Source organism: Harpia harpyja, chromosome 7 (assembly GCF_026419915.1).
Source record: "Harpia harpyja isolate bHarHar1 chromosome 7, bHarHar1 primary haplotype, whole genome shotgun sequence".
Lineage (NCBI taxonomy): Eukaryota > Metazoa > Chordata > Aves > Accipitriformes > Accipitridae > Harpia > Harpia harpyja.
In genome coordinates, this window is record NC_068946.1 from 6,539,148 (window position 1) to 6,552,938 (window position 13,791).

At 48.9% G+C, this 13,791-nt stretch overlaps 1 protein-coding gene across 3 annotated transcripts; it reads left to right on the forward strand.

Annotated features, from left to right (window-relative positions):
* Positions 1–5: 5 nt before the first annotated feature.
* Positions 6–13,130, forward strand: DRAXIN (dorsal inhibitory axon guidance protein). Of its 3 annotated transcripts, none has more exons than XM_052793334.1 (7): positions 6–136; positions 7,296–7,777; positions 9,137–9,324; positions 9,867–9,978; positions 10,360–10,449; positions 10,696–10,785; positions 12,809–13,130. In XM_052793334.1, the coding sequence occupies exons 2-7, from the start codon at positions 7,318–7,320 to the stop codon at positions 12,919–12,921; spliced, it is 1,053 nt and encodes a 350-aa protein (XP_052649294.1). In that variant the 5' UTR covers positions 6–136; positions 7,296–7,317; the 3' UTR covers positions 12,922–13,130. The 3 variants fall into 3 exon arrangements, with proteins under 3 accessions (XP_052649294.1, XP_052649293.1, XP_052649295.1); XM_052793333.1 differs by lacking the exon at positions 6–136 and adding an exon at positions 411–654; XM_052793335.1 differs by lacking the exon at positions 6–136 and adding an exon at positions 5,846–5,959.
* The last annotated feature ends 661 nt before the right edge of the window (positions 13,131–13,791 follow it).

Genomic DNA, 13,791 nt, shown 5'->3' on the forward strand with positions numbered 1-13,791 from the left:
CAGCTCCTTCCCTTGCAGCGGGGCTGGGTGCTCGGTACAGGGAATGGGGCACCCCGGTCCCGTTTCCCACTCTGTTACCCTAACGCGGAGGAGCCCCTGCGGGGAGCGGGAGCGCCGTGCCCGCCCCGCCGTGCAGGTGAGCGGGGGCCCGGTCGCCACCACACCCCACCCCACCGGGGCCGGGCCGCCCCGCCTTTGTCTCCGTCCTTTGTCTGCCCCGGGCAGGAACCGGGCAGGGACGGCTCCTGCCACCCGCCCCGCGGCAGCGCGCACTCTGCGCTCCCGGGGGTCCCCCTCCTCCTCCTCCGCACCGGGAACCCCCGCATCATGCACCCCTTGCACCCCCCCTACAGCACCCTCTGCACCCCTCCGGGCCCAGCACACCCTGAGCCCCTCCGCCCCTCCCAGCCCCACCTCCCCCTGCACCATGCACCCCAGTCCCCCGGGATTCCCGGCGTCCCCAGTTCCTTTCCACATTCCCCCACTGCCTTCCCCCTGTCTCCTCCTCCTCATCCTCCTCCTCCTCCTCCTCCTCCTCTCGGGTTTGAACACCCCCCTGCCCCCCCGGCAGACCTGCCTCCCCTCCCGCTGCATGCACAGCCGCTGCCCTGCCCTGCCTGCCGGGCTCAGCCCAGACCGAGGAGCTGCGGACAGGTAGGCAGCGCTGCCCGCATCGCGCTCACCTTGCACCCAGCCCGGGGCCGGGCCGCGGGGGTGGCCGGGGGTGCATGCTCCACCGAGCTGATTTCCCTTTGCTTTCGCAGGGATCGGGGAGGAGTGGGGGGCACCTTCCTACTTTCCGTGCGCCCCGGAGGAGACAAAGGCCGGGGGCGACGGGGACCCCCCGGTCCCGCCGCCTCTAGGCTGCCGCCGCCGGGACGCCGACGATGCGCGGTGCCTCGGGTCGCGGCGGCACGGCTCGGTGGTGGGAACCGAGCACCCAGCTCGGACAGCGCCGGTGCGCGGTGCCTTCAGCCAGCCCTATTGTCACCCGCGCCGGGGAGCGGGCTCCAGGCTCTCCCGCCGCCGTTCTGCCTCCCGGCTCGCCCTCAGCGCGACGTGCAGCGCCGTGCGCCTAGCAGGGGTGTGCAGTGCGGGCTTTTGGGGTTTGTGCCCCACCGCCCTACTGCAAGTCCTTGCCACTTCAGGGGCTACTGCAAGCTCTCTCCCGAGATGGCTCTCCCCTTCCCTGCAAGCAAAGTCGCCTCGGATGGAGGCATCGGCCCTCTCGCCGGCAGCTGCTGAGCACCCCGGGGGTACGTGCCGGCTCTGAGCCAGAGCTGCCGTGGAGAGTGGTTGAGGGGTGAAGGAAGCTTTTCCCACCGAGTCATTGTGTTTGCAGAGCCGTGGGCTGCCGTGCAGCGAGTCCCTGAGTACCCATGGGTTATTCTCTGCTCTTCCTCTGTTGATGAAAGTGAGATCTCTTTTCTGAATTAAATCAGTTTGGCATCAGTTAATGACTTATTACAGCTAGTAATTCATCATGTAGAATTTAAGTGACATTTATCCAATTCACACCTGAAGTCTTCCATGAACCAGAGGGTTTAATGGAAATGGTTTTGTATTCCCATCTCCTCTCCCTTGCAGAAGGAGGCATTAATCCTACATGTTTTGGTTCAAAGTGAGAATGACATGCAAGGAAAAATGTTGAAAGCACAGCCTAACTGTTCTGCCAGTTGGGACACATCCACTTCTCCCCCCAGCAAAGATCGGGCCAAATCTGCCCCCATTCTTCCCTGTCACACTGGCTGGTGCTTTCCAGCTGGGTGAGCAATGACCTTTGCTATTGATTGTGTCTCATTTGTCACTAGGCGTTGTGCATTAAACTGGAGAGTCTTCTCTGCTGTGCTGACAGCAAGCGACTATATCTTGGATGCTAATCTCAGGCTCATTGCTATTTTAATCTCATTATTGGGTATAGTAGAGTCTGTTTGATAGTAGGTCGCCTATGAAGGCTGTGTCAGCCACTCCGTGAAGCCCCAGAGGGAAGCAGAGCAGCGGGTACTGCATATTCATTCATGTGCCCCTCTTCCACTTCAATACGGTGACTTGCTGGGCTGCTCTGTCCCCGGAGGATGTTGGCGCTGCACCCTCCCTGCTTGTGCACTGACGCTGAGGGCAGTGAAGCTCTCTGTGCAGATCAGGGTAGGCACAGGAGAAAGGGGTAGCATGGCTGTGGCTGAAGGTGAGAGGCACGTAGTGACTTAAAGGCTTTGCAAGGTGTCCGTCCAGCCTTCATCAGAGCCAGGGTGCTGGAGCTTAGCAGTGACTTAGTGACAAGTACAAAACTGCCAGCTTACAAGTCTGGGCTGCAGGAGAGGATATTTCCTGGGCCATGCTTTGTGAACAAGCCACTTCTGTCCTCCGCGGCTAGGAGGGCAGAGCACAGGCTGTCAGCCAGAGCTGATGGGTGAGGGGAAGGGATTGCCTGGGCCAATGGGTCAGCAAAAACAGAGTCCCAGTTCCAGCCCTTCAACTAATGTTGAGTGAGTCACATTTCAAGTGGTCACTGGATGTGAGTCGCCCCAGGGAGATTCTTTGTGGAGGTACAGGGGCAGCTACAGCTACTACTCAACACCCTGCAAGCCTGAATCTCTATGTCCTGTCTCTTGTACAACTAGTGCAATTAGTGCATTAGTGAATTTGGCCCTTTCTGCAATGGAGTGCCATTTGGTGATGGCAGAAAGTGAGAGAAAACAACACAGGCAAAGGAAAGCAGATGTTTCAAAGGGTGGTGGCGGGATTCAAGTGGCCTAGCCTAAATATCTGCAGAGCGGAAATCTCGCACCAAACACAGTCATGAGGGACAAGGAAACTGTGGAGTCAGATAAATATGAAAGGCAAGGTATGGAGGAAAGTTGACAACGGATACAGGAAACCTAAGAAAGGAGGGCAGCTCTGAAGAGGGACCCAAAAGGGCTGGAGATCTGTGAGCAGGGGACTCTGCTGCTCGTCGTCCCAAGGATGTCTGGGCCAGCAGCAAAAAAAATTCTTTACGAAGTGAGTGTGCAAGAAATGTTGGAGCGAAGAAAAGTGTTATTACTTTTCCCTGGGAAGGAAAAGAGAAGGGTGCATATAAGATTACCTGTCTGCTTTTGAGGACCCTAGAAAGCTGGGAGAGAGGAGCCCTTTGAAATGGGAAGTTCTCTTGGCAGATTGTTTATGAAGCTTCCGAGCATTTGCCTCCAGAAACAGAAAAACAGATGGAAAGAGACCCAGCAGGGAAGTGAAATCTCATTTATCTGCACAATGCCATCCTCCTGGCTCCAGCCAGCTCTCTGCATGTCAGCTACCATAGAGCCTACCCCGTCCATTCTGCTCCAGGCCTTCCAAGCCCATCCATCACCCTATGGCTTCTTATTTACAGGGACCCTGGCACACGAAGCTGGGTTTATTGTCTATCATCCCTGCCACACATGCACATACACACAACACCCATGTACATGCACATACATTTTGTCTATTGCTCAGCTTGGGATTGTCTGGAGTCCAGGAAATCTTTATGCACGCCTGCCAAAGTCTGAGCTTATCAGAGCCAAAGAGAAATCTGGCCCAGCATACGTACTTGGGTGTAGCTTGGTTCAGCCCTCGAGCATACAAACTGCATCATTTGTGGTCTGGAGTGATAAAGGATCTTTATATTTTCTGTTTCTTGGTTCAAGAGTTTTGTTCCTCTTGGCTGTGACATGAAGAACATATGTGAAAAGTTAAAGCTAGGACTGTCAGGTATCATGTTTTAAGTGAGATATGTGAATGAACATAGATGATCTGATATTCCTGCTTTGTCAAATACAAAACTGCAGCAGGGGCAGTTTCAGAGCCAAGGTGACATAACTGTATTTATAGGGGGAAAACATGCCTGACTTTCTGTGTACCTTCTCAGTCTATGGCTGCCTTGCAGGATTACAAGGAGAGAGCAGAGTAATAGCAATTGTATCAGTGAGTCTAGAGAAAGAGACTGGCCACGGGGAAAGTTACCCAAGATGCAACCCCCCCCCCCAATTTCTCTTACAGGATTGTGACCATCTGCTACTAACCCAAAATGGATCAGAAATAGTGGCTGAGACAGCACTGTAACTCACTCATCAGCCCTGAGCCTGCACTCTGGGTAGCTCTAAGGCCTTATCTTTGCTTTACACACTTTCTTGTTAGTAGGCAGATTTGGTACCTCAAGAGGCAGGTGGCTCGTAATCCTGAGGGTCTATAAAGGAAGTGCAAGGCATTAGGTGGAGCAAGGAGGATGTAGGTCTGGTGTTGTGAAGAGCTACAGGGGCAGCTTAACTTGGCAAGTACTTCAGCTATTTCTTTTATTAACATATGAACCCTAAGAAGAGGATGAATTCTAGGCTTGCTGCAGCATGTGTGATTGTTTTAGAGCAATTTAGGAAAGGTATCTCCTTACAAGGACAGACTTCTTTCTGCCTGGCATATATCTCAGGACAGAATTTCACCCATGGCAGAAAAGGTGCATCAGCACTGAGAACATTGCTGTCACCTGCATCAACGAGCCTGGGGCTAGCATGGTCTTTTGTGGACTGTGGTCCTGACAGAGGAGAGGGTGGAGTTTACTTTGGTGCTCAGACATTGAGGAACCTGAGCACTGAGGAGAACTAGGGATGCTGTTGTGTTATCTAGCTGCCTTTTGGAAGTGTGAATTTTACAGCTTCTGTAGGGTAAGAAAAACGGAGGCGGTAGGAAAAGGTTTCTGAAGTTAAAGATAGACTAGGGTATGGAAACAAGTGGTTAAGAGAAGGCTGGGACTTCTGTGCCTCTAGCACAGCAGTGTTGTATTAAGCCAAGGTACCACAACTTGCATGCGCTGTTTTCATTTGGCAAACAGCTCGGATCTCCCCTGACAACAGTGCAGTACAGGTATTTACCTGCATTATTAATGCAAGATCCCCAGAGACACAGTAACACAGCATGTTAGCCTGCCCTCTCAGCCAGCGTGGAGATGAGGTGACCCATGTGCTCTAACTGCACTTTCATCCTGTGTCATGCCAACAAGACAGCTGAGTAGCTTAAATAAATGCCCCCTACACTTTGAAGCAGATCTTCTGTTTAACTGCTCTGTAGCATTTAGCTGCTTTCTAGCTCCTACTGAAAACCAGAATCTGCAGCTAGTGTGTCTGTCAGGTTCACCATCAAAAGGGCTCATGTCTGTGTGAGTGAGATTGGAGACACCTGCCTCGCATTCTCTTTGCACTTGTTCTCTCTTGGTATTTTGCCTACAGATGAAAAGGTAAGATGCTGTTTCTAGCTCTTTGAGTTGTTCTGAGTGATGCCTTGATCCAGCTGGTTTGCTCTGGTTCTTAAAGAGAAAATCCTAAGGAAAAACAAAGACCGTGGATGCAGAGCTTGGGTTTTGCTTGGTTGCTCTTTGTTCCATTGGTTTTGAAGCAGGACTTCAAGTGCTTTGTTAACAAATTTAGCTGTCAGTCTGGTTTTTCCTTTGTCCCAGGTAGCTGCCAATAAAATACTATTTCATACTGTTATGCCTTCAGCAAATGAGCTACCCAGCACCTCCTAAATCAGTCCTCAAGTAGCAGTTTGTTGTCCTTTGTGGCCAGTAGAAAGACCTGCTTTTCAAACACTGCATTAAGGAGAAGGCCCCTGTGCTGCCTACCTCTTTCCAGGGGAGGTCTGAACTGAAAATTTGCTCCCAGGCTCTGAGCAATATGGTGAATCTTGGAAAGGCAGAATCAGCTGGTGAATGAGTGAGCAGGCTTTTCAGTTGAGAGGATGAAGACATCTCCCTCTAAGCTTCCTAAATGCTTTATGAGGCTGGGACTGCTATGATGGCAGAGGTTCCGCTAACTTGAAACACTCTGCATCTGCCTTACAGGTTGAAAGAAAAGAGGCAAGGAAGAGCCAAGGCTATTCTTAGGGTGTCTCCTTTCAGCTCCACAAAAAGGCACTGAGATTGGCCTCAAAGGATGTTACCTGCTGCCCTTCACAGGTGACAATGGCTGGTCAAGCAGCACCTGGAGGAGGGAGTACAAGCCATTGTAATTATGCAGCAAAGTGGTTCACCTGGTGAACAGGCAGTAGGAAATCAGGTGCAACTGGGTGCTGGGGTGCAGGAAAGATGGGGAGGAAGTTGAGTGAAGAGCTGTGGCTGCAACTTTGTGACATGACAGTCTTTCTCAAATGTAAGCATAGGCCTGGTTTTCTGACAGTCAGTGTCACAGGGAACTCTGGCTTTAAGCATGCCTTCATGCTGCCCAGATTGAGAGGGACAGTCTGAGAAAGCTACCCAAAGTTAAAGGCTGCACTGGAAATGCTGAAAAACCCTTTCCCCTTTTTGTGGGAAAGGACAGGGGATAAAGACTTAATTAGAGAAATCTCTGACTTGTGCAATGTCCCAAAGCCATGTCATAGAACACAAACACAAGGATGAAGGAAGACCCTCAAAAATATTACAGTGAAACAGGATGAATGAGAATAGTCTGCAGCCACTGTGCTGAGGGACTCAGTCTCAGTGGTCTTTGGACTTAAGTTACGCTCCCAGTGACAGCCTTACCTGGTGGGGTGAGGTGAAGTCACCTGTGCAGGGTCAAGGAGGGAAAGTGGGACAACCTAGAGGAAACTCAGTCTGCCTCCCTGCCCCTTGTTCTTTAGATCAGCATCCTCTGCTCTGCTGACAGCAGAAGATTTTTCTCTGCTATGCTGTGAGGTATCAGCACAAAATTTCCAGTGTTTTTTCTTCCCTTGACCAGTTTCAGCCACCCTGAAGCAGTATGTGTGTGCATGTGCATGTCTCTGTCTTGAGCTGCTCAGGGCTGTTGCTGGTCCTGCGAGGCCACCATCTGCCTCCAGTTCTGTTCATCTTGACATCTTCATTGCAAGGAAACCAGCTGTGAGGAGGGGCCAGTGCCAGCCAGGCCCAGGATGCCAACCTGGCAGCAAACAGCCCTAGCCGGACAGCTGGTGCTGTGCAGGCGGCTCAGGAGCTGTGGCCTGCAGGAGCCAGCCTCCCCAGCCCCTCAGATGGTAGGCTGTGAATGGGAGGGTAGGGGGGCTAGTAAGGAATCAAAGGGAAATGTCCTACTGATTGATGGCCCTCATTTGCACATGAAACTGGGACCTCTCAGCCCTGCAGGCCCTGCACGTGTGTCTCAGCTGCTGTAACCAGGGCTGGGAGAGGAGGAGGTAACCAGGGAGGGAAAAACTCCACCTCTGGACACCATAACTGTTTTCATCTAAGTGTCCTAGGTCTGAATCTTGCTTGCCTTTACGGGTCGTAGAAGTTGGTTGCTTATTTTTTCTTTTCCTTTTTTTTTTTTTAATTGTAGGTGAGGCAGAGCACCCAGGATTATGGCAACTTCTTCCACCTTCTTCTCTCCTTTCCTTTTCCTGTGTGTGCTGGTTCTTTCTGACATCAGTCTCGCAGTCTCCCTGGACCCTGGCACAAAGCTCAAAAATGTCCCAGAGAACAACAACCATCTTCAAAACCAAGAGATGTGGCTGCAGCAGCCCAGAAGTGGGCATCACCACAAGCATGGCTTGGCCAAGAAGGAGAGGGTCCACGCCATGCCTTCTAGAGGGCAGCCAGCTGGGGAAGAGACCCTCAGAATGGGTAGCGGAGCTCCTGCTGTGGAAGAGCTGGTGGCAGAGGGGCAGCCAGCAGCCCTGAAACAGAATAAAGATGTGTTCCTGGGTTTTGAGTTCCCATATCCTGAAAGGGAGAACCAGTCCCCTGGGTCTGAGAGAGGAAAGAAGCAGAACCGAGAGCATCGGCGACACAGCCGCAGGGACAGGCTGAAGCACCACAGAGGTATTTGAGCTCCAAGGGAACCTGAGGCTGTTGGGTCACTAGAAATGAGTGTCACTTGTATGAGGGCAAGACGATGCAGCTGTGGTTGAGCCACATGGGTGTGTGGAGGGTGTGGGATATGTGCCTGCTCTGGGGAGAAATCTGCCAAACAAAAGAGGCACAAGAAAAAAGGGGAAATCCAGAACCAGAGATTTTTACTGCTGGCTGAAAGTTTGTGAAAACGACCTGGTTTGCCTTATAGGGGGAGCTCTGAAAGTTCCTACGACTTGAGGGGTTGTTTTGGGGTGGGCTGCTTTGGTTTTTTTGCTTCTTTAGCAAATGGTTCCATTTATGAACAAACATGTCCAAGCCATGCTCAATCTCTCCACTGACTTTGAAATATGACCAGAACTAATACAAATAGACCAGAAATAATACAAAACTCCTACTTCACTTGAAGATCAGTTTCTTCTCATCAGAGCTTGTATTCTTCTATGTTTATGCTGAACTAAAAAACCCATAAATTTTGCATATGTGAAATTGCACTAATTACTTTAACATGTTGCTTGGTTTTGACTGGGACTGCTTTCCTTTGCAGGTCAAGTTGTGAGTGTGTGTCTCTGTGGTATGATATGCTCAGTGTGCTAATCTTCAGTCCTATTAAAGCCAGGCAGTTTGTGTCAATCTATATTATTTGACAAGCTGGGTGTCAGTATCCCTGAGTTCCAGCTATCACTCCTCCCTGCATCAGTAAGAAGAGCTCTATTGTCTTCTCAGGGGACTGACTAAATAACTCATGTTAAGCAATATAGAAGAGTATGCAACAAAGCTGGTTTGAAGCAATATTTGGAGACTACAAAACAGGCCTTGTTTCTTTGGTTTAACTTAAGGTCGTATTTAAATTAATACTTAGGAAAAGCAGGGATCAGGCTGTGAAGATTTTCTTATTTCAAGTTAGGTAGGTCCTAACTTGAGCTAAACTGAAATAACCCACTACTAAAATCAAATAAGAATGTGTTCACAGGTATTTGCAGCAGCTTAATCCATTGGTTTAAAAATGGTTAAACAGGTACATTTTGTACTCTTGAGACTAGAAGACAAAATCCTTTACTTCTAAGCAAGAGAGACATATCTTTAAGAAGGTGTGATTATGTATGACTTAAATGTGTAAAAACTGAAATGCATATACTCTCTACCTGATCTATCATTTTAATTTAATAGTACATGACTCTCTTTTACACTGTTCTAAACAGCAGCTCAGAGTGGTAGAACACTGGCCAGTGGCTGGATTAAATCTGAATTCCTTTGACTCAAATCTATGGCACACAAAGAGAAAAGGGAAGAGAAAGCTAATGCTACCATACCTGTTGCCCTCTGCAGGGAAGACTCCTGATGCTGGGCCAAGTTCCCTGTACAAGAAACCTGAAAGCTTTGAAGAACAGTTTCAAAACCTCCAGGCAGAGGAAGCTACAAGTCTGACTCCCACCATGCTTCTCATCACTGCATTGGAACTAGCTGTTTCCACAGAAGAGCCTCCTGTTCTTCCAGCCACATCACCACGGTCACAGGTAAGGAGGCAGCTGGTAACTGCACTGTACCTCTGATGCAGACAGAAATCTCGGCTAGATAAGGTGCAGTTTCCTCCCCCCGCCCCCCCCAGTTAGATGTAAGTGCTTGCTTAACACCAAAGCCCTCCCTCAAAAGCAGCTCTCTGTCTTGGAGACATCTAAACGCCTCTTCTTCATAAACTCTTCCTTTAGTTGCTTCTCTTCCCTGCCCTACCTCTCCCTTAGCTAGCCATCTTTATTCAGCTTCGAGGACCAGAGAGGGAGTAGGAGCACTTGGCTGGAGAGGCAGCATGTCCTAATGCTCCTTGCTCACCTCTTGTCCTCGCACAGAAGCAGTGGAAACTTCCCTCTTGACTTCAGCTGCAGCAAGGGAAAGCTATTCCCTTTCGAAAATGAGATGCCAAGAATCCCCAGTGGACAAGACAGGGGTGGGGGATCACAAAGTCTTTTTAAGGTCTAAAAGCACTGGGAAAATTTGCAAAGACTTCAGTGTTACTACAGAAGCATAATGTGTTGTCTCTTTGGTTTCTTGTGGTTTGCAGGCCCGCCTCAGGCAAGACGGGGATGTGATGCCCACCCTAGATATGGCACTCTTTGACTGGACAGATTATGAGGATCTCAAACCAGAAATGTGGCCATCTGCTAAAAAGAAAGGTGCTAAACCTCCATGTCCTCTTTGCCAAAAGTCATTCCGTAAGGCATGTCCCAAAAGTCATTCTGTAAGGCTTGTCACACGGTTAGTGTTCACAGATGTGCCGAAGGATGGGAGATCATAGTGGTGGGGAAAGAGAGAAAAAGCATAATGCTGATTGTGTTTTGTGCTCAGTTTCAGAATGTTTCTCATTTTGGACACATAATTTGAGGGCAGAGGAAAAATGATAGATGGAGGGTTGAGAAATAGGGAGGAGATTAGACTATGAAGGTTTAGATTTCAAACTCTTGAAGACTGAGGCTGTTTTTACACTGGAACAATATAGTCTCCAAAATAAAACCACTAGCATGAAATTTTCTGTTAGCATCTGTTTTTTTCCACAGAAAAACGCCGCAGTAAGAGTCCCAACAGTGGAAATGAAACCATGATGGCTGAAGGAGAGCCATGTGATCACCACCTTGACTGCCTCCCAGGTCAGGATCAGCTTGGTGGAGTCAATTCTCCAAGCATGAGATTGTTTGAAATCCAGCCCAGGTTCTAACACAAGTATCCTGATTTCTGATGCTGATAGAAAGTGATATGCAGAGGGAAGGGCAGAGGCTCTCTAGGCGTGTTATGGGAACAGATGATGTCTATACCATGGAGCTGTCACGGGTGTCAGTAGCCCTGCAAGGGAAGGCAATAAATGAGCTGTGCTGACCCCTGTTCCTGTGTTGCAGGCTCTTGCTGCGACTTGCGTGAACACCTCTGCAAACCACACAATCGAGGCCTTAACAACAAATGTTATGATGACTGTATGTGCACTGAAGGTGAGTTCAGCTCTTTGCTCTCCTCCTTCCAGCTGGCTTCGTAGTTGGCTGCGTTGACTTGGAATAGTGGTTTGTATGTGAAAATCGGAGCCAAGCTCTGCTGCTCTTAGCCTTTCCCTGCCACTGGCTCGCAATGTGACCATTGAGTCATCTAGGACATCTTGCTTTCCCTCTTAAAAACAAAAATCCTGATATCTACAAACCTAACAGAAGAAGCCACAATATACTGATACTTCGGTGGTGCTTTCAAGTATCACAGGTTGTAAAAACAGACTACTACCTTTGTTTTACATGACCTTATGCCTAATATGGCTTTCCTGAGTTAATTTCAACTGAGCTTGTAGCAATTTAGTAGGTGTGGTCTGGACACAGACTTTTGTTTCTTAAAACTCTTTCTGAAGAATCCACAGCAGCCCTTAATAGACAGTTGTGTTATGAAGATGTTGAAAGGCACTCTTCCAGTCTCAACATGTTCAAGATCAGCTCCAGGCACTGGGTCTTGTCTGCCAGAACAAAACTCTGGTTGCCAAGTTTTGTGACCTGTGTTAGGTACCTAGTGACTTTGACCAGGTCATTCACCTACTTTTTACCCAGTTAAACAGACTGCTTTCCTCGAGTTGCAATGTTAAATGATAGTCTTCACCCTGGGTGTGTCGTGTAACACTTGAAGGTCCTCATCAGAGACAGTGCTCTGATAGATTAGCCTACGAAAGTGTTTCTGCAAGCCTAACGAGGGCTGCCCCCAGCCCTGCTTTTTACTTAAGCTAGTTATAAGTTGATGCCAAATGTGCATCCTCTGTAGCATTAAAAAGATCCCCAGAGATGTAGGGTCCAGATAAGATAGACAAGATGCTTAGATAAGGGCAGAGCTCTGATCTTGTGTGCTTTCCTTCTAGGAGGCCAGACTGCCCTGGGGGGATTGGTAATGAGGGGCAGAAACCCAACTTCAAGGTAGCCAGTCTCAACATAGCCCAGGGACATGCACTCCAAAAGGCTGCTCAGTGACCTGTGACATCGGCCGGGTCTCCTGTGTACAAGTACTCAAGGACAGTTTATGGGCTGTCTCATTATAAAAGCTATAAATCCTCAGCCTCCCCCACTCTGGGGGCGCTGGCACTGTTGCTATCTGCTGCCTGCTCTGGAAGTAAAAAGAGTTGCAGTTTCTAGGATGATCAAATCAGCTCCTACCAACCCCAATGACCAGATCCTGGGCCGCTGAAGATCAGGGCTTTTGTGATTTTTGTACCCTATCTGGCCCAACTAGCTACGCATTCTGGTGTAAGAAGGTCATACAACAGACACCAAAAGATAAATCTATCCGTGCCAGAAACCGATGAGTTACCTTGACCAGAGGCTCCTAGTGCCTTCCGCTGCCATGGGAAAATATGTACTCATGTTTTTTTACAAATAAAATGCCTTTTTCCCCGCTTAGTATTCACCAACGCTATATCAAATAGCTTCCTTCAGACCCTGCACTTCAAGCATCCAAAATGGAGAAACTGAAGAAGATCAGCAGTGAGCTTTGGATCAGACCTCCCAGTAATAACATTTCAAAGTCTCTTCCCTCCTCTCCTGAAGCTTCAGGGAAATAAATAGCAAGGGGAGCTCCCTAGCCATTGCTGTTGCACATTAAGTCTACAGTAATTTCCCAATGGAGCGATCACTTAGACAGTAATGGGAAGTAATAGGGGGAAACCAAGCAGGGCTTCCATAAAATCACCAGAAATAATCAGGATAATTCATCGGTATTTCAAGAAGCCAGTGAAACCTTCTGCCTGAGCCAATGAATCCCAAACCAGAACAGTGAGCCAAACAGCATAGCAGGGCCCAGAAAGCAATATGCCCTGCCTATGTGAGGCATTTCTCTGCCACCTCATTTGACACTGCCCAGGCTTCCCAGCCCTGGGACTGTCCCCACTGCAGCAGGCTCTGTCATGAACTGAGGCCAAGAGCAAATTGTTTGATGTTACTGCTGTAGTGAGCCCTGGTCTCTCCTGCTCACTTATGTGTGTCTTTTCCATAGGGCTACGCTGTTATGCCAAATTCCACCGGAACCGAAGAGTGACCCGGAGAAAAGGGCGTTGTGTAGAGCCCGAATCAGCCAACGGAGAGCAGGGATCATTCATCAACATTTAGGAGGGTGGGACTCCTGCCTGGATGGTCAGGAGCTGGGGTCAAACTGTTTATACCTAGCAATAGGAATTAGAGGAAAAAGTCAAGAAAATGACTGAAGCTGCAGGCTCTGAACATGCCAGGTTCATATAAGACTGAAGCTCATGTTAATTATAGAGTGGCCTCAGCCTTTTCCATACCAGGACTGCATTCCCCCTCCCTTCCCACACCACATTGCTATGATGATGATCATGACTAACATTCTGATGGTCCTCCAGGAAAAGGCTCTGCAGTTTCATATCATCCTCTCAACAGAGGCAATATATGAAAGATCCTTCAGGTCAAAGGGGTTATGAGCTTAAACTTTATGCCTTAACTATTGCTTGAGAAGAAAGGTAGATCCTTCTTAAGGATCAGAGGTTCCTAGAGGATAGGAAGCTTGTAGCCTCCTGGTAGAATCAAAGATGGAAACGGATCAGCAGGAAGCTGGCTGCCTAGGTGAGAGGGGACCCTCTGACAGAGCTCTTGCTCTCTCCCTTGTTCACTGCTACAGACAGATATTCCCTAGCTGTTATACACTACCACTTCCTACCTGTCTTCTTTGGGACCATCCAGTCCCACTCCTTCCTTTCTTGCTTCCAGAGAACCACCTGTTTTCTGCAAGGATGCAGCAAGACATCCCAGCCTGCAGCTCTCACTCATTTAGTTATCCTGCCAAGTCTGTTATTTTTAATTATTATTTTTAGGAGCTTTCTGGGGAAGTGATAGTTTTCCTAGTGAGCCAAAAATAAGGTTTTTGGTAACAGGAGATAGGGACAGGCTGTTCCATTGTAGTAAATCCTGTGACATGTTGCATGTGTGTTTCCATGATATGTAAATAAAGACATGATAGAT

Excerpts from the sequence above, each read along its gene's own strand:
- DRAXIN (XM_052793334.1), top strand. The coding sequence starts at position 7,318 with ATGGCAACTTCTTCCACCTTCTTCTCTCCTTTCCTTTTCCTGTGTGTG. Across the intron at positions 7,778-9,136 it reads CAGGCTGAAGCACCACAGAG|GGAAGACTCCTGATGCTGGG; the intron begins GTATTTGAGCTC and ends TGCCCTCTGCAG. Across the intron at positions 10,450-10,695 it reads CCACCTTGACTGCCTCCCAG|GCTCTTGCTGCGACTTGCGT; the intron begins GTCAGGATCAGC and ends CCTGTGTTGCAG.